At 43.6% G+C, this 20,965-nt stretch overlaps 1 protein-coding gene across 1 annotated transcript in view; it reads right to left on the reverse strand.

Annotated features, from left to right (window-relative positions):
- The window catches only part of SGPL1 (sphingosine-1-phosphate lyase 1), a 72,456-nt gene that overhangs the window by 13,648 nt on the left and 37,843 nt on the right, over positions 1 to 20,965 (reverse strand). The window contains exons 5-7 of the mRNA XM_077259294.1: positions 20,819 to 20,898; positions 16,643 to 16,771; positions 7,938 to 8,026 (exon numbers count right to left, since the gene is read on the reverse strand). Of these exons, the coding sequence (XP_077115409.1) occupies positions 7,938 to 8,026; positions 16,643 to 16,771; positions 20,819 to 20,898 (298 nt within the window). The remainder of the gene's footprint in view (positions 1 to 7,937; positions 8,027 to 16,642; positions 16,772 to 20,818; positions 20,899 to 20,965) is intronic.

The following is a 20,965-nucleotide window of genomic DNA, read 5'->3' on the forward strand; positions in this document are numbered from 1 at the left end:
TGCTCTCTCTAATTAGGAGTCCAGTAGGTGGTCCTACTCTGTAAATGATATCCATCTATATATGCAGACTCCTACCAGGAAGGTGACAGGTCACTCACTGGACTCCTACGCTTACAAGAAGAGAGATACATCAATAAAATACAAGTTACACTGAATCATTCAGTATGTCTTTACCATCGTCCACCTTCTCAGCATAAATAATTGAAACGTAGGACTTTAACAGAAGACATCAAATCGGCCAGGGAATGGCTGTTAAAGGTAAGCATTCATCAGTAGTTAGTTTATATTTTTTTAGCTAATAAAATACCGTTCTTTTTTTCTCAGACATTCTATTCCCCTTCTAGCAGTACACAACAAAAAGTCTTCCCATCCGTATTGCCAAGCCACTACTTTGAACACCAGGTGGCGCCAATATACACCCCACACATAATAGCTATCTATCTTGGCATTTTAACAGGGAGGGGTGTGTGTATATCCACTGTGTACATACATTATATATACGCAGTTGAAACCAGAAGTTTACATACACTATATAAAAAGACATATGCATGTTTTTCTCAATATCTGACATGAAATCAGAATAAACCTTTCCTATTTTAGGTCAATTAGGATTACCATAATTATTAATATTTGCCAAATGTCAGAATGAGAGACAGAATGTGTCAAGGCATTTTTATTACATACTGCAAAGTCAAAAGTTTACATACACTATGATTTTTATGCCTTTAAACAATTCTGAACGGCCCATATGATGATGTCATGTGTTTGGAAGCTTCCGACAGGTTTTTTGGCAACATCTAAGTTACTGTATATACTCTAGTATAAGCCGAGATTTTCAGCCCCCAAAGATGGGCTGCAAGTGCCCCTCTCGGCTTATACTCGAGTCATGGAAGGCGGGGGGGTCTTCGGGTGAGGGGGAGCGACATACTCACCTGCTCCTGATGGGGTCCCTGCGTGTTTCATGGTCTCCGGCGCCTTTTTCCTCTGTTCAGCTGTCACGTGGTACCGCTCATTAAAGTAATGAATATGGACTCCACTCCCACGGGGGTGGAGCCACATATTCATTACTGTAATGAGCGGTACCAGTGACTGCTGAACAGAGGAAGAAGCTGCGGGTGCTGGAAACCATCTATCTGGGAGAAGCTGCCAGGGACCACGCCGGGTGCAGGTGAGTATTAAATAATCACCTGTCCCTCGTTCCAGTGTCGGCGCCGCTCTGTCTTCTGCGTCCTCTGCAGTGACTGCTCAGGTCAGAGGGCGCGATGACGTATTAGTGTGCGCACCGCCCTCTGCCTGAACAATCAGTGTGGAGAGACGGGACGCTGAGGAGCAACGATGAGAGGTGAGTATGTCTTTTTTTGCAGCAGCAGCATTATATGTGGCACATTGTCATATGGAGCATCTATGGGGCCATAATGAACTGCATGGAGCATTATATGGGGCATATTTGTATATGGAGCATCTATGGGGCCATAATGAACTGCATGGAGCATTATATGGGGCATATTTGTATATGGAGCATCATATGGGGCGTATTTTAATATGGAGCATCTTATGGGGCCCATCATGAACTGTATTGAGCATTATATGGGGCTCCTGATTCAATATGGATATTCAAAAACAGTTGACCTACTGATGTCTCAATTAATTTTACTTTTATTGGTATTTTTATTTTTGAAATTTACCAGTAGCTGCTACATTTCCCACCCTAGGCTTATACTCGAGTCATTAAGTTTTCCCAGTTTTTTGGGGCAAAATTAGGGGGTCGGCATATACTCGGGTCAGCTTATATTCGAGTATATATGGTAATTAGAGACATCTGTGGAAGTATTTTAATGCACACCTGAAACACACTGCTTCTTTGTGTAGCATCATGGGAAAGTCTAAAGAAATCAGGTAAGATATGAGGAAGAGAATTCTGGACTTGCACATGTCTGGCTCATCCTTGAGTACAATTTCAAGATACCTGAAGGTGCCTCGTTCATCTGTACAAACAATATGCAAGTACTAACAAGATGGGAATGTCCAGCCATCATATCGCTCAGGAAGGAGGCGGGTTCTGTGTCCTAGAGAAGAATGTGCTTTGGTCCGACATGTGCATGCCAACCCAAGAACAAAAGACCTTGTGAAGATGATGGTGGAAGCTGGTAAGATTGTGTCAATATCCACAGTGACATGAGTACTGTATCAACATGGGCTGAAAGGAAACTCTGCCAGGAAGAAGCCATTACTCCAAAAGAAACATAAGAAAGCAAGATTAATGTACACAAGAACAAAGACCTTAATTTTTGGAGACGTCCTGTGTTCTGATGACACTAAAATGGAACATTTTGGGCATAATAACCATCGTTATGCATGGAGGAAAGGGAGAAGCTTGGAAGCCTAAGAACACCATCCCAACTGTGAAACATGGGGGTGCCAGCATTATATTGTGGGGTTGTTTTGCTGCAGGAGGGACTGGTGCACTTCACGAAATAGATGGCATCATGAGAAAAGAAGATTATGTGGGAACACTGAAGCAACATCTCAACACATCAGCCAGGAAGTTAAAGCTTGGGCCTAAGTGGGTTTCCAAATGGACAATGACCCAAAGCATATTGACAAAATGGCAACGTGTCTCAAGGATAACAAAGCCAATGTTTTGGAATGGCCATCACAAAGCCCTGATCTCAATCCTATTGAAAATTTATGGGCAAAGCTGAAAAGGCAGGTGAAAGCAAGGCGAACTACAAACCTGGATCAGTTACACCAGTATTGTCAGGAGGAATGGGCCCAAATTCCAACCAACTATTGTGGGAAGCTTGTAGAAGGATATCCTAAACGTCGGACCCAAATCATTCAGTTTTAGGCTACTTTCACACATCAGGTTTTCGCCGTCAGGCTCAATCTGGCTAATTTTGAAAAAAACGGATCCGGCGAAATATGGGAGGTATTAGTTAATATTTTGGCCAAAATACGCAAGCTCATAACTAATACCTCACATATGTGTTTTTAGCACTTTTTTTCGGGGTGAGTTTGGCCCACTCTGTCTTGTAAACTGTGGTGTCTGTTCACATGGGGTGCATTTGGATAGCGCTGGGCAGCCCGTCTGATTTAATAGAAGGGTGTCACTACTAGCCTGTTAACCTGGATGCTGTGCATCTCCATTGTGTGAACAGCGCCACATACAAGCCTTATGTGCAGCAATGTGCCAAGCAGCCACCCCCTCCATTAGTTTGGTAGGTTGTGAGTGGCTGCCTCATCGGTATTTCTGCACCTGTGCTGCTGCCATCTTAACTACATGGGTCCACTGCATCCTGATAGTGCACTTGTTTAGAGGCCTAGGCAGGTAAGCATCTCAGCCATTTTGCTGTTTTCTAAGGGCAATGGTACCAAATCCTAATGAAATGTATGTAAACTTTTGACTTTGCAGTAAATAATAAAAATGGCTTAAAACATTCTCTCTCTCATTATTCTTATTATTAAACATGCATATGTGTCCTTTTATATAGTGTATGTAAACTTCCAGTTTCCACTGTATGTACACACACATTATTTAATGTCACCCATAATCGGTAAAAATCTAGTAAGAAACAAGCTGAAATTATGTTGGGGGGTAGGGGATAAAAAAAAAAAAAAAACTAAAGTAATATGGTTCCATATGCGAGAACACCCTGGAATAAATTGGAAACGTGGTTGTGTTCAGAATTAGACAATCACATTTAGGGTAAGTTCAGACTATGCATTTTTTTCCTTGCGTTTTTCAGCATGCTAGATTTGTCTCTTGTGCATGCTGATAAAGTTTAGTATTGGAAAAATAAAGTCCTGTTCCAAAGAATGAAGTTTTGGCAAAAAAAAACGCTGCAAAACGTGATGCTTGCGTTTTTGGTGCGTTTTTCACCACCCATTCAAGTAATAAACAGCTGAAAATTAGCATAAAAAAAATGCATCAGCAAAAACGCAATGTGAACTTAGTCTTCAACTCAAGCTAAATAATAGTCAGTACACGGTTGACATCATATATAGTGATTATGATTAACCCTATATAAAAAGTTTAGCTGTTCTAGCAGTATTTTCAACAGCATTTTACAACAAAAGTCATGATTTTATAAATCTTGCAACATAGAAAAGGGATCTCATTTTTCAAATTCATCAGTAAAAAAAAAACAAAAAAGGTACCAAAAAAATTCCAGGGCATTATATATACAGGTCCTTCTCAAAAAAATTAGCATATAGTGTTAAATTTCATTATTTACCATAATGTAATGATTACAATTAAGCTTTCATATATTATAGATTCATTATCCACCAACTGAAATTTGTCAGGTCTTTTATTGTTTTAATACTGATGATTTTGGCCTACAACTCCTGATAACCCAAAAAACCTGTCTCAATAAATTAGCATATTAAGAAAAGGTTCTCTAAACGACCTATTACCCTAATCTTCTGAATCAACTAATTAACTCTAAACACATGCAAAAGATACCTGAGGCTTTTAAAAACTCCCTGCCTGGTTCATTACTCAAAACCCCCATCATGGGTAAGACTAGCGACCTGACAGATGTCAAGAAGGCCATCATTGACACCCTCAAGCAAGAGGGTAAGACCCAGAAAGAAATTTCTCAACAAATAGGCTGTTCCCAGAGTGCTGTATCAAGGCTCCTCAATGGTAAGTCTGTTGGAAGGAAACAATGTGGCAGAAAACGCTGTACAACGAGAAGAGGTGACCGGACCCTGAGGAAGATTGTGGAGAAGGACCGATTCCAGACCTTGGGGAACCTGAGGAAGCAGTGGACTGAGTCTGGTGTGGAAACATCCAGAGCCACCGTGCACAGGCGTGTGCAGGAAATGGGCTACAGGTGCCGCATTCCCCAGGTAAAGCCACGTTTGAACCAGAAACAGCGGCAGAAGCGCCTGACCTGGGCTACAGAGAAGCAGCACTGGACTGTTGCTAAGTGGTCCCAAGTACTTTTTTCTGATGAAAGCAAATTTTGCATGTCATTCGGAAATCAAGGTGCCAGAGTCTGGAGGAAGACTGGGGAGAAGGAAATGCCAAAATGCCTGAAGTCCAGTGTCAAGTACCCAGTCAGTGATCGTGTGGGGTGCCATGTCAGCTGCTGGTGTTGGTCCACTGTGTTTCATCAAGGGCAGGGTCAATGCAGCTAGCTATCAGGAGATTTTGGAGCACTTCATGCTTCCTGGCACCTGCTCACAGTGCCAAAACCACTGGTAAATGGTTTACTGACCATGGTATTACTGTGCTCAATTGGCCTGCCAACTCTCCTGACCTGAACCCCATAGAGAATCTGTGGGATATTGTGAAGAGAAAGTTGAGAGACGCAAGACCCAACACTCTGGATGAGCTTAAGGCCGCTATTGAAGCATCCTGGGCCTCCATAACATCTCAGCAGTGTCACAGGCTGATTGCCTCCATGCCACGCCGCATTGAAGCAGTCATTTCTGCCAAAGGATTCCCGACCAAGTATTGAGTGCATAACTGAACATTATTATTTGATGTTTTTTTTGTTTGTTATTAAAAAACACTTTTATTTGATTGGACGGTTGAAATATGCTAATTTATTGAGACAGGTTTTTTGGGTTATCAGGAGTTGTAGGCCAAAATCATCAGTATTAAAACAATAAAAGACCTGACAAATTTCAGTTGGTGGATAATGAATCTATAATATATGAAAGTTTAATTGTAATCATTACATTATGGTAAATAATGAAATTTAACACTATATGCTAATTTTTTGAGAAGGACCTGTACAATGGAACTTTGCAGACGGTCATGAAGAAGGGTCTTAAATTTGGCACAACTATGTGTTTACCTAGAACTGGGCAATGCTTAGAAATTGATGAGAAGACAAAGGAAATTAGAGGAATTGCAAAAATTTCTGTGCCCTGCATGTGACAACAATCTTCTGTATTCTTTATAAGTCTGGGCTCGGGGGTATGGGTGGCAAGACGGAAGCACTTTCTTCTTTGGCTAGGTTTTGCCGCAACCTACATCTAATCTGCCAAAAGCATGTGGGAAAAGGTGTTATAGTCTCATGAGACCAAGGTTGAAACTTTTGGCAAGAATTCAAAAAAGGTATGTTTGTAGTAAACCCAACACTGCGCCCCACCAAAATAACACTATAACCACAGTAAAGCATGGTGGAGGCAGAATTATGCCTTAGGGCAGTTTTTCGGGAGCTGGAACTGGGGTCTCAGTCAGAGTGGAGGGAACAAAACCTTAAGCTGCTGCTAGAAAAACGAAAATGAAGAGGATTTTCACCTTTCCGTGCATTGACTGTAAGCATGCCTCCAAATTAACTAGAGTGGCTTTGCCAGGAGAATATCAAAGTTTTGCAATGGCCAAGCCAGAGCGCAGATCTGAATTTAATTGAAAATCTGTGGTTGACCTGAAGAGGGCGCTGTACACAGGAGGTACCCTCACAATCTGACAAAATTGGTGAGCTACTGCAAGGAAGAGTGAGCAACGATTGACAAATCTAGATGTGCCCAAAAAACTGAATGCTGCCATATAATCTAAGAGTACTTCAATAAAATATTAGTGTAAGGGTGTGCATGTTTATGTAGTCACATTACTCAAGTTTTTTATTTTCTTTTTCCACATGAAATGATTTCAGTATGTTTCTTAATGGATTTGTACAGATTACACTGTGACCATAAAAAGGTGAACAGTTCTGAAATTATTTTTCTAGGAATGATTTTTTTACATGTCAAAAACTTGGCATTTTAACATGGTCAATGCCAAGATTACAATCTAAACCTGTTCCATAGGGTTGTTTTTAAAATGAATTTGTATGCAAGCGGAATAGGTACATGGAAAAACAGATGGTAAAAATGAAAATAATCGCTTTCCCCTCCGGTAAGGCCTCTTTCACACTTCCGTCTTTCTCCACACGTCGAAATACGTCGGTTTGTGAAAAAACAGGATCCTGCAAATTTGTATGCAGGATCCTGTTTTTTCCCCCATTGACTTGTATTAGCGACGTATGGGCACACGTTATGTCTGTCGTGCACTGGATCCTTGGCATTTTGGCGGACTGTCGTCTGTACGTTGGATCCTGTGTTTCCTATTGAGCATGCCCGGCAGGGAATCTCTCTCTCCTCCCCAGGATTTTACACTTACCTTTCCGGACAGTGGACCTGTTGAAACACTGCATCCGCTGCACATGTTATCCACTATTTCCCAAACATCCGTCGGTACGTCGCGCCGACGGAAATGTGGAAGAAGCCTAAGCCCTGCTGCTCGCTGTCCAGACATCATCGTTCGCTCATCACATGCAACACCTCCAGCCTCTTCACTATAAGCTAGGACTTCCAGTAGTTAAAAGGCCAGAGGTGTGGAATGCAACAGTGAAAAAAAACAGGGAGGCCAGAAATATACTAGCATTTTTTTATGGGGGCAAAAATTAAATGTTTGTAACTTGGGGTGGCATGCAAGCTCTTAAAGGGGTTGTCCACTATTATGAGAACCCTTTCTTGAATTAAATGTTTGGCCACAATAAAATAAAAACAGCAGATACACCCCTCCCGTGCTGGCACTGCTCCATTGGCGTCAGCACTCACAGTCCCAAAGCTATGGGACCGCGACTGCTCATACAGATGGAACGCTATCTGCACGGGAGGAAAGTATAGGCTTTTTTTTTTTCATTTATTTTATCCGGACCAAACATTTAGTTCAGGAAAGGGTTGTCCTAGCAGTGGAGAACCATTTTAGCCCATCATTTGCACATGAATGAAAGCACCAATTTGGGAAAACAGCAACAGTTAGCAGACATATGGATTTACATTTTAAAAACCTGCATGCTCATATATGTGGTTTATTGCTCAAATGAAATATTCACTAACAAATTGTTGCAAGTTTTTTGTTTTTTTTACAAAAATATATGTGACTTCTGAAGTCTGTATTGCGCTGGGATTTCTTGGAGAAGACCGTTACTTACATCTCAGGGTACTTGATTCCCTTTTCATATGCTAGATCTCTGTAGGCTTTGCAGGCCATCAGGATACTTTCCGTTCCTCCGGACGTCACCTGCACAAATAGAATAGACAACATCTACGAGTTACTGTTGCTCCATCGGCGAGGGCATTGAGATTTCAGCATCTAATGAGGTTGTGAAGGGAGAGAGACTGGGAATAGGAACCGCAATAATCAGTTTCATCCACTGATTTTCATGGCTAGTCATGAGGCTGTATCTCAGGATTTCCTCACTATGCAGGTGTCGGGTTGACAGTCCTGCTGGGAGCGGTGATAGCAGACATTCCTTACAAAACAAGACATAACATGCAAAAAAAAACAAAACATAAATAAGTTCTAATGGCCCCAGAGAAAAGTAGGACCCATCACCTGAAAGTCTCATGTGAAAATGTGTAAACATAGCAAAAGTTTTCGCAATCGCCAGAAATGGATTTCCTAATGTCTAAGTGTGTGTTGCTCCATACACAGTGGCCGGCATACAGTGTGTCACGTCACGAAGCACAGCTGTGTCTGCTGCCCAAGTGTCCTCAGATCAGTGCAAAACAAGAAGACAGCCATGACCTTTGCAGACAAGCAAACAGGCCGAACACCAGAAAACTATCCTTCATTGCCAGGGCAACTGAGTTTCTTCACCTTGATTTTTCTCTTGTTTTTCCTCCTAAATTCTTCGCTTTAGCCCTTTTTAATTGTCTTCAGACATAAGACACAAAACACCAGTTGCAGATGGAATTTTTTTTATTGATTCTGGAGTGTCAGGGTGAAGATTGATATGCAGAGGTTGTCTGGCCTGCTACCAAGCTTCATAGTCCCATGGTTTAGGGTTTAATAGAGTCCCAGAAAAACAACACATTCGAGGGAAGCCGTCATCAGAAAATTACCTATTGATTAAATCATGTTTTTCTGTTATATGCATATTTTTTCTTTAATTTAGGCAATGTTTTACAATCTTTATTAATGTGGTTGTGGACTACAAAGACAACTTCTTCTCCATCTGATTTCTTTTTCCTCGGTTAGAATAAAAACATTTAGGCTATGTGCACCCGTTGCAGATCCGCAGCGTTTTTTCGGTGCGGATTTACACCAAATCCGCAAAGAGTGCTCAGGCAATGTTAATGAATTGGAATCCAGAATTGGTGTGCACATGCTGCGGAAAATTCCACACTGATTCTCATCTCATTTTCCGCAGCATGTCAATTCTTTTTGCGGATCTGCAGCGTTTCTGCACCCATTCACTTACAGTAAGTCAGTCAAATTTGCAGCAAAACTGCAGGTGTAAAAAGGTCTGCAGATTAGCTGCGGATTTGCGTGCCAAAAACACTGCAGAAAGGAAGGAGGAAGAGTGTGAGCGGAGAATATGTGCGGGTCTGTCTGCGGGTATCTCTGTGTGTCTGCTCACGTCTGCATGTGTGCGGGTCTGTGTGTGTGTTTGCGCGTGTGTGTGTGTAGCCAGGCATCGTCTGATGGGACTAATGCTCCCATCCGGCTATGTCTGCTGTCACATATATCAGTGAAAGCATGAGCCGATGATGGGGCAGTACTCCCAAAATCCGGCGACTGTTCAAGTGTAAAAAAAATAAAATAAAAAGTCATAGTTACTCACCGATAACGGTGTTTCTCGGAGCCCATGACAGCACTACGGAGAGAGGGGATCCGCCCTTCAGGGACAGGAAACCTACAGATAAAAGGGCGGTACCTCTCCCTCGCATCAGTTGGTTTACAGAGCATCGGAGGTCCTCCAGGTTAGTTTACAACAGAGAAAATACCATATTATAACATTTCTTAAAAAAAAGGAACCCCGTGCCTAAATTGTAATATATAACTATATAAATCATATGTAATTAAAGGTGCTCACCGCACTCGTGACGGGAGGGAATAAGCAAGTGCTGTCATGGGCTCCGAGAAACACCGTTATCGGTGAGTAACTATGACTTTCTCGGTCTCCCATGACAGCACTACGGAGAGAATTGCAAAGACTAAGCTTAGGGAGGGACCACCGCCTCAAGAACCCTTCGACCGAAGGTCAGGTCAGGTCAGACACAGAGGCTAGATTTAATCTATAGTGCCTAAAAAAGGTTGACGGTGATGACCAGGTGGCCGCCTTACAGATCTGTTCTATTGATACCTCTGACCTCTCAGCCCATGAGGTAGCTACTGCTCTTGTGGAAGGCGCTCTTATACCGTCCGGGATCGCATTTCCCAATATTTTTGGTACCCAAGGAATCCCTTTTGAGATATTCTGGTTCTTTCCCCACCACAGAAGGGAATGAATAACGGAGGAATTTAGAATGACCCTGCTTTCCAAATTGTTTTTTAATATTACCTGCCATTCTAGTATGTGCCACTGAAGCTCCCTTGTGTGGAATTGTGCAAAGGGTATCGCCAGCAGGCATGAAGATAGAGACCCCAGCAGTGACATTGCCCTCCTTAGAGTCATGGAGGGGTTTTGTAGTGTTTGTGCTATCATGGTTAATATTTTGTCTTTTTTGGGGCCCGGGAGTCGGCATTCTTGAACCTGGGAGTCTAACGTCAGCCCTAGGAACTCCTGCACTTGAGAGGGTTCCAATTTTGATTTTTTTATATTTATGAGCCAACCCAAGTCCGTTAGAATAGTCATTACTCGGTCTCTCTGTTCTCTGCAACTTTGAGCCGAGTCGCTGGCAATAAGAAAATCGTCCAAGTAAGGGACTATGATAATGTTTTGTTCCCTTATGTGGGCCATCATCTCCGCTACTATTTTTGTGAATATCCGCGGAGCAATAGAAATCCCGAACGGGAGGGCCCTGTACTGGAAGTTTCTTATTTTTCCCTTTATGGACACTGCCATCCTGAGAAATTTTTGAGAATGTTCGTGGATGGGGCACATGGTAATATGCGTCGGTTAGGTCTATCACAACCATGTAGCAATTTGGGAAGATAATTTTTATTGTAGATTTTATTGTTTCCATTTTGAACTTGTGATTTCTTACATAATTGTTTAGATTTTTCAAGTTTATAATCGTCCGAAAAGACCCGTCGGGTTTCGGTACTAGAAACAGAGGGGAAAAGAACCCTTCCTCCATTTCTTGAGGAGGGATCTCCTGAATCACGGCTTTCTGCAGTAGGGAAATAATTTCTCTCTCTAATGCCGCTTGTTCTGCTGCCGAAGACCTCGTCTTTGTCACTACATAATTTCCGGGGGGGGGGGGGGGAGAGAAAGGAAATCTATTTTAAGACCAGATTGTATTAGTCTTAAAATCCAGGTGTTGTTGGATATTTTTTCCCAGGCAGGAAGAAATGAGGTGAGCCTTCCCCCCACCATAGGGAAAATGTCATTTGGAGGTTTTTTTTATCACGGGAGGTGTTGCCAAAGAGGTAACCTCTATCTCGTCTTCTCCCTTCTTCCCATTTATTCTGTTCTCTGGGAGGTCTCCGACGAAAAAATTTACAGTTCCGAAAGGACTGTTTAAATGGGGCTGGCCCCAGGTTTGGAAACACCTTCTTTTTGTCTCCTGCTTTCTGGAGGATGTCATCCAGGGTTTCCCCAAATAAGAAATTTCCCTCACATGGGATAGAACACAATTTTAACTTTGTTTGGAGATCCCCTGGCCTGCTCTTAAGCCATAGGGTCCTTCTATCTGCGTTGGAGAGGGCAGCGGCCTTGGATGTTAAACGTACTGAGTCCGCTGAAGAGTCCGCTAGGAATGCTGCTGCTGCCCTAATTGCAGGGATTGAGTCCAGCAATTTACTTCTGGGTGACCCGTCCTTGATCTGGCTTTCCAGCTGGTCAACCCACAAAATCAAAGATCTGGGAGGTGCAGGTCGCTGCAACTGCAGGTCTCAATCTACCCCCAGCCGATTCCCAAGCCCCTTTAAGAAAGTTATCCGCTTTCTTGTCTAAGGGGTCTTTGAGGGTACCCATATCCTCAAACGGGAGCACAAATTTTCTCGAGGCTTTGGCCACTGCCACGTCCAATTTGGGTGCCTTGTCCCAAGAAGTGGACGCCTCATCATCGAAGGGATACTTTCTTTTAAGCGAGGGCACTGAAGTGTTCCTCCTGTCCGGTTTTTCCCATTCTTTTTTGATCAGTGTCTGGACATTGGGATTTAACGGAAAAGTTCTCCGCTTTTTTTTGTCCCAGACCTCCGAACATAATATCTTGAGCCGTTTTATCGGGTCTGGGATCCTCAACCCCCATAGTGGCTCTGACGGTTTTAACTAAAGCATCCACCTCCTCTAGTGGGAAGCAATGACGGCCCGAATCTTCATCGGAGGAAGATAGGGAGGATTTGGAATCGTCAGAGTCCGCGTCCTCAGACGAGGATCGGACAGAGTGAGAATATACCGTCTCCTTCACCTTTTCCTTCCCTTTTTTGGAAGATAACAGGGCATTCTGAACTTCAGATCTAATTATAGTTTTTAGTTCAGATGCGAAGTCAGGGGTCTCTTCACATAAAAATCGCTGAATGCAAGATTTACAAAGCTTTTTTCTCCAGGTTACCGGCAAAGCTTTGTTACAGGTGGGACAGACCCTATTTTTCTTTTTCTCCAGGCTCTTCTTACCCTAGTAAGGGAGAAGAGGGAGCCCTATTATAAAAAATGTATACTTTCACGGAGATCACTCACCATCCGGATGTGGAGGCAGGTACCGGTTCTGGAGGCGGGCCCGGGTCTGGCAGTGGAGCTTCTTGAGGAGGAGAGTTAGTCCCTGCAGCAGATCTGCTGCGCTGTGTGGATCGACTGCTTGATTCACTTCTTCTGGAGCTCTTTGGGTCCCCTTTCTTATGGTGCTGCTGTCTGGGCTGCAGCTGCTGTGGATCGCTGTCCTCCATGGTTAAACGGAGATGGTGCACACATAGTTGTCGCACTATCTCCCTTTTGAATTCGGCGCCACCCCCAGCGTTCTGCCTCACTTCCGGTCCTGCGCACATCCCAGGGAGAGGAGAGATTACTGCGCATGCGCGCGGAGATGACCCGGAAGTTAACGCCGCATTTCCGGAGCGGCGGCCATCTTTCTTCACCCGGAGCGTGCAGCAGCCGGCACCGGAGCTCCGGGTGACCAGCGCCCCTTCCTCCCTCGGAGTCTGGCGGCGGCCTCTCCCCCGCACACCCTGAAGAACCCGTCGGTTCCAGCGGTGCCGGCTTCGGGTGCTGGACGAGCCGCGGCAGGAGCCTCCTCGCTGCCGGAACCCGACTGTCCGGTCCCGGTCCCTTAGAAACGGCGTCTTCGTGTCAGGTACTGCCGAAAAGAGGTTCCCCGTCAGGGACAGGAAACCAACTGATGCGAGGGAGAGGTACCGCCCTTTTATCTGTAGGTTTCCTGTCCCTGAAGGGCGGATCCCCTCTCTCCGTAGTGCTGTCATGGGGGACCGAGAAATACAACACACATTTACATAGTCACATACAACATTCATACTCAAACACCTAATTCCGACGCCCTCGATTTCCTGCAAAATAAAAAAAACAAACAAAAAAAAAAAACCACCATATACTTACCTTTCCGCCGTAGTCCATTTAACAACGAGTGTCCCACAGCGATCTCATGTGTAGAACAGTCACATCGGGAGATGTGACCGCTCTAAACGGCTCTGGTGATACACTGACAGGAGCAAATATCTCAGGAACCGGCAACGTTTTGGACGGAGCGGAAATGTGCTGCAGGCTTTTGTACGCAGGTGATTCCGCATGTGTTCATTGAACCGTGCAGAATCACAGCACCCAATAAATTGTACGGGTGACATTTATCTTGTGGAGAATGAGCATCTCCGCAAGATAAATTGGCATGCTGCGGTCTGGAAAGACGCGCCGCATGTCAGTCTCTGCAGGGAAGCCGCGGGTGCCGATGCACGCACAGTGAAAATGGGATTTCTTCAATTCCCATCCACTATGTGGTAACATACAGCCGCTGCGGGTTGGACGCTCCGTACAACCCAACCCACAGCGTTACTGACCGTGGGAACGTACCCTTATAAAGTTTTTGAAAATTAAACAGATATTGCGTTTCACTCAGATTTTGTGTGTGCGTGCATCTTTCTGCCACCTGTTCATTACTAAACCTTGCTTGGATTTAGATATTTAGATAGATAGATAGATAGATAGATAGATAGATAGATAGATAGATAGATAGATAGATAGATAGATAGATAGATATATTATACATTATACTCTCGTGTATTTGTTTTGCCTTATGTAATGATATTATGGTCTTCGATGGAGAATGTAAAGGAAGAGGTTGGACTAGGAAATTACAATTTTTTTTTTTTTTTTTTTTGGTTCTTTTTTGTTAAATATATTTTTATTTAGCATACAAAAACGCAGACAAATCTGCATAGAAATCCGCATGAAAAACCGCATCAAAAGCGCGAGGATTTTCAACTGTGTTTTCTGCCAAAAGAGGAAGAATCCATGCAGATTTTTACAAGAGTAAATCCGCAACGTGTGCACATACCCTTATACTCACCTCGTGTGCTGGCGCGGTTCTAGAGGTGTCGGCACTCAAGTTCCCGGGGCTCACCTACGGTTGTTATGTCGTGTGAGCCCAGCGCCCAGTCAGCAATGGTGTCACTGTCCCCGCTTTTGGGCAGAAAACTAGCGGTTAGTGAGAGCTGCGGCTGCTTTGTCACTTCCTCTTGATTACTTCTAAATGCAAAGGCGCGGACAGTGACGCCAGTGCGGATTCATCTATTGTGAATGGTGGCTCCTGTTACCCGCTATGGATAGAGGTGTTGCCTGCCTCTGCTAATAAATTTATCTGGTGAAAACGCATCCTGAAAGCACAGGAAGTGGGGAGTCCGAAGATGCCCTGGTCGCCACTGAGAGTTGCTCGTTTTTATTTTTACAAAATAATGGGATAAAAAAAAAAAAAAGCACCACCTTTTGGAAGACTCTTTTACGAGACTTGCCACATGACATGGGATACAAGCCAAAACTGAATCTCAATTTGTAGACACAATGTTTCGGGGTGTTGCCCCTCATCAGTGCCAAGTATGAGATACGATTTGGCCATTTGACTTTTAGGATTGCGGCTTCCAAATCGGTGGTGCTAGGGTAATATTCCTATTTCTTGCTGAAGGGATAATTTGCATATTTAACTTCCCAGAGGGGCATGCATAGCATACAAATCTCCTCACTTTGACATGCCAGGCTTGGCTTTCACTCTCCACAAGGAGAAATGCTACTCCTTAGACACAAACTGGAAATGACTCATTTTGTGCTTAACGTAGACTACAAGTAATATAACACACATTAACCCCTTTTTGACATCGAGCGTAATAGTGCGCCGATGTCGGACTCCCCCTGTTTGGCATTGGCTCCAGAGCGGAGTCTGCACCTTTCAGGGCACATGACAGCTGATATATACAGCTGACAACTGCCCGCAACAGCTGCGGATGAAGTCGCGATTCACCCGCGGCTGTTAACTAGTTAAATGACGCAATCTCTGACAGCGGCATTTAACTCATGCTTTCGGAGAGCGTGCTGGAAATCCAGCCAGTCGGTGACCCAGTCACGTAACTGTGGGTCAACGATGGGTTGGCATGATAACTAGAGGTCTCTAGCAGACCTCTATGGTTGTCACTGCCAGATTGCTGTGAGCGCCGCCCGGTAGTCGACACTCATAGCAAGTGAGCATTTCTGCTACATACAGGTGATCTGATCATCGCCTGTGTGTAGCAGAGGCAATCAAAGAACTGCAGCTTCTAGTCTCCCATGAAGACTATTGAAGCATACAAAAAGTAAAAAAAAAAAAGTTTTTAAAAATATAAAATCAAAAAATATAAAAGTTCAAATCAAAAATCAAATATACCCATATTTGTTATCTATGAACTCGTAATGACCTGGAGAATCATAATGGCAGGACAGTTGCAGCCTTTAGTGAACGTGGTAAAAAAAAAACAAAAAAAAACCAAAAAACCCTGTGGGATTACACTTTTTTTGCAATTTCACCACACTTGGAATTTTTTTCCCGTTTTCCAGTACACTATATGTTAAAACCAACGGTGTTGTTCAAAAGTACAACTTGTCCTGCTAAAAAACAAGCCATTTTGACAACAACAACAAAAAAAAAAAAATAATAATTATGGCTCTGGGAAGGGAGCAAAAAATTAAAATGCAAAAACAAAAATACGTCAGGTCGTTAGCGCTCAGTTTTGCCTCCAAACCTACAATAAAAGAAGTAGTACACACATTTGGTTTGGACTGGTTTGAAGATCTCTCATACCAAAAAGGGTTTCTGCACACTTGAATGTCATAGACCCATGTTGTGTGAACCCATTATACGAGCACAGACTTAAGGTTTTATAAAGACGTTTTTGGCAGGAGCTCATATGAAACCTATTAGAGAAATAATCACGGCTTGCAGTATTATCGTGGCACCTAAAGGTCCATGACACAGAGCCAGAGTAACCGGCCGTACATGGTCTGCCCATTCGGCAATGCGATGAGGTCTAGAAGTGTTACCACGAGTATGGAAGGACAAACTTGGCACATTCATGAAACATGGATTTTATTTTGTTACAGCAATTATTTGAATATTTTAATTTCATTAGTTTACAATAGGGGGAAAACATTGACAGTGAAGTATTTGATCATAAACTGCTCTTCTGAGGGTTAATTGGAATCTTGCACTAGAGCTCCTCTTCTAGAAAATGAACAGAAGTCGATATTCAAGAGAAAATACAAACTACTTTTCTTACCGCTCCACAGGTCTCAGGGCCACCATTGAAAAGATTACAGGCCATTCTGACTATTTCTGCTTCCATCTTCCGTACACCAGGGAAAACATCCGGATGTAGAGGATTGCTCCAGGCAAACTCTCCATACACCTACAGGGAAAGGTTTCAGTGCGTGAGAACAAAACCCTGCAGAAAGCATGCCGGGCACCAATATATATCACATTCATGCATTACACAGAAGAGTACAATGGGCCCGAATGACCGCACATTTCACTTTTCTTCTTTGGGTGGCTTTCAGATCTAACAAAATCAATAAAATACCTATATCTATCTCTAATTGTCTAAGGAGTACTTCCGTCTGTCTAACTTCAGTAACGGAAATCCCACGTCACTGACTGATCGCGGCCGGCCGGGACCAATCAGCGAGATTGGGGCGGGATTTGCTTCACTTTTACTATTGATGAATATTAAAAACATAGGATGTTAAAAGAAAAAAAAAAAAAAAAAAAAAGACAAAAACAAACATTATATTCTCCCCATTTGAAGTCCGCCGCAGCCTTTCCCGCTCCAGTCCCAAGAATGCATTGCGGCACTGACTCGAGATCACGTAGCGGTCTCGCGAGATGATGACGTAGCGGTCTCGCGAGACCACTACATGATCTCAACTCATTGCCGCAATCCATTCTTGGAACCGGAGCATCGGTAAAGGCCTCGGCTGGATCCGGGGGCCGACGGAAGGTTAGTGTATAACTATTTTTATTTTAATTGTGTTTTGTTTTTTGTTTTTTTAACAGGGATATGGTGCCCACATTGCTATATACTACGTGGCTGTGTATTCTAGACTACCCGATGCGTGTCTCTCTCTCCCTCTCCATATACACATATACTAGATGATAGCCCGATTCTAGTCTAACGCATTGGGTAGTCTAGAATATGCATCTAGAATATGCATGTCCACGTAGTATATTGCCCAGCCATGTAGTATATTGCCCAGCCACGTAGTATATTGCCCAGCCACGTAGTATATTGCCCAGCCACGTATGTCACAGGTTAAAAATAAAAAATAAACATATACTCACCTTCCGAGGGGCCCCTTGTAGTTCTGTCGCCTGTGTTTGGTGCAGGCGGCAGCTTCCGGTCCCAGGGTGTGATGACGTCGCGGTCACATGACCGTGACGTCATGGCAGGTCCTTCTCACGCAGGACTTGTGATGACGTCACAGTCACATGACCGTGACATCATGGCAGGTCCTTGTCGCATACCATCCTTAGCACCGGAACCTGCCGCTTGCATGGAGCGGTCACCGAAGCGTCGCGAGGAGCGGGAAAGGCAGCGGAAGGTGACTATATAATGATTTTTTATTTTTTTAAACATTAGATGTTTTTACTATTAACGCTGCATAGGCAGCATCAATAGTAAAAACGTGGTCATACAGGGTTAATAGCGGCGGTAACGGAGTGAGTTACCCGCAGCATAACGCGGTCCGTTACCTCTGGCATTAACCCTGTGTGAGCAGTGACTGCGGGGAGTATGGAGCGGGCGCCGGGCACTGACTGCAGGAGAATAGGGAGGGACTAATCAGACTGTGGCCGTCGCTGATTGGTCGCGGCAGCCATGACAGGCAGCTGGTGCGACCAATCAGCGACGCGGGATTTCCGTGACGGAAGTTGCCGACAGAAAGACGGAAGTACTACTTAGACAAATATATATGTACTAGATTGTGGCCCGATTCTAACGCTTCGGGTATTCTAGAATATGCATGACCCCGTAGTATATGGACAATGATGATTCCAGAATTCGCAGCAGACTGTGCCCATCGCTGATTGGTCGAGGCAACCTTTATGACATCATCGTCGCCATGGCAACCATCATAACATCTACGTCGATACTGTGCCCATCGCTGATTGATTGGTCGAGGCCTGGCGGCCAGGCCTCGACCAATCAGAGAGGCGGGATTTCCAGGACAGACAGACAGACAGACGGAAAAACCCTTAGACAATTATATATATAGATTGTCTATGTATATTATACGGCAATGATGTTATAATGGTTGCCATGGCGAAGATGATGTCAATGGTTGCCATGGCGACGATGTAATAGGTTGCAATGGTGACGGTGTTGTCATAATTGGTATATGGGCACGGGACTATGGGATGGAGGCTGTGTGATGGGTATATGGGCACTGGACTATGGGATGGAGGATATATGTGATGGGTATATGGGCACGGGACTATGGGATGGAAGATGTGCGTGATGGGTATATGGGCACAGGACTATGGGATGGAGGCTGCCTGATGGGTATATGGGTACTGGACTATGGGATGGAGGATATGTATGATGGATATATGGGCACGGGACTATGGGATGGACGATAATCATTAGAATGTTATAATAGTCGTTAACAACAATAATACATTAGTAGAATAGGAAATGTGACTTTTATAAACAGGTCATCCTCCGTTCATACAAAAACAACGACAGTGCTCAGGAGCACCCCTATATTAGAGCAGATAGAAAAACTCCTGTTCAGGTCACTGCATATTTATTTAAATAAGTAAAAGCAACAGTGCATATAAAAATCATTGGGTGCTTCGTATGCACCGTTCTTGATTAAAAAAAAAAAAAGGAAAAGCTTAAAAGCCATCTTACCCGCGCCAAGGTGTACACGAATTTTGGGACAGTCCTAACCTCTAGTATTAAACCTTTTACCATCTGTCATAGTGACGTCAAGGAGAATAAGGGTTGAGCAGGACAAGGTCCCCAACAGAGCAAAATGGGAAGCTATATAAACGTAATGACCAGCTCCAAGAAAGGGAAGCCACGCACTTACCTGCACTTCCCATTTTGCTGGGTGATCATGTCCAGGACCTGGTCCTGTTCAGCCCTTATTCACACTGTTGTCGCTATAACATATGGGAAGGTTTTAATAGCCGCATTTAGGACCTTCCCAAATTTGGGTATACCTCAATGCTGGCAGAATGGCTTTTACGCTTTTTTTTTTTAATCAAAAACAGAGATTTCACTTATTTACCTACAGCAGGGTATATGTTCATTTTGTTTCTGACCTTTCCACTGCATAGCTATTTGTGATGAGCGAATATACTCGTTACTTGAGATTTCTCGAGCACGCTCGGGTGACCTCCGAGTATTTGTTAGTGTTCGGAGATTTAGTTTTCATCGCTGCAGCTGAATGATTTACAGCTATTAGCCAGGCTGAGTACATGAGGGGGTTGCCTGGTTGCTAGGGAATCCCCACATGTAATCAAGCTGGCTAGTAGCTGTAAATCATTCAGCTGCATAGATTAAAACTAAATCTCTGAGCAAATACTCGGAGGACACCCGAGCGTGCTCGGGAAAAGCAACGAGTATACTCGCTCATCACTAATAGCTATGTATTACATTGTACAATTAAATGAATGGAGGACTTTTTCTATGTGGCTGCCACACATTGATGTTACTGGCGATCACAGCAGTTAAGAAAGGCAAGGGCAAACAATTTGCAAACCTATAGTATTTTTTATCATTTTGTGCTACATTTCTGCTATTTTTTACTAATCTAATAAATGAGTACTTTTAGTACAGATTTTGATTAAAATTTCATGAACCCACCCACTACAACACGGTGGTGTCATTCAGATGGGTTTCTGGACTGAGGCTAGTGCTACAGGTCATGTGCAAAATGCGATATAGTCCTAAACGAGATGTAACCAAAATAACGTATCGGCCAGAATACGGATGTCAAACAAGAACGCCAAGGCGGGAGTCATACAAGACGTGATCAAAGATAGAAAAGTCCTGTGCGACTAACAGAAGTAAGGCTACATCCCCCCGATCAGGAATAGCAACGTTTTGGACACAGTGTATTTTCGCTGCATTCTAATTGCCGCACTTGTTTGTCAGTACATGCGGATTTACATGTAAGGACATTAAATTGGTCAAAAATTCGACCATGCTGCGGCTCGTACACCCGCACCGTGTGGGAGCTTACCCAGAGTTAAAGAGAAGCACAGAGGGCATGGGAGTTCTACAAATCGCATCCACTGTGCTTATAATGCAGAACACAGCGTTTTGCTATTCCTGATCCTGCTCATTTATGGGCCGATACAAACAGAAGCATCAATGAGCCTTAAGGAAAAAAATGAAAGAAAAAAAAAAAAAAAAATATACACCACACATGACTAGTCTGCTCATATGTACCTTTACAAGAAGCTGGGTAAGCCGTTCATCTCCACTATAGACCGTCCCAGACACTTTGCCTTGTTCCCACGAGACCTCACCTGAAACAGATAAGAATGTGATTTTTTTTTTTTTTTTTACTTGAGTTTGAAAACAAAACCTCATACT

Source organism: Ranitomeya variabilis, chromosome 4, assembly GCF_051348905.1.
Source record: "Ranitomeya variabilis isolate aRanVar5 chromosome 4, aRanVar5.hap1, whole genome shotgun sequence".
NCBI classification, from domain to species: domain Eukaryota; kingdom Metazoa; phylum Chordata; class Amphibia; order Anura; family Dendrobatidae; genus Ranitomeya; species Ranitomeya variabilis.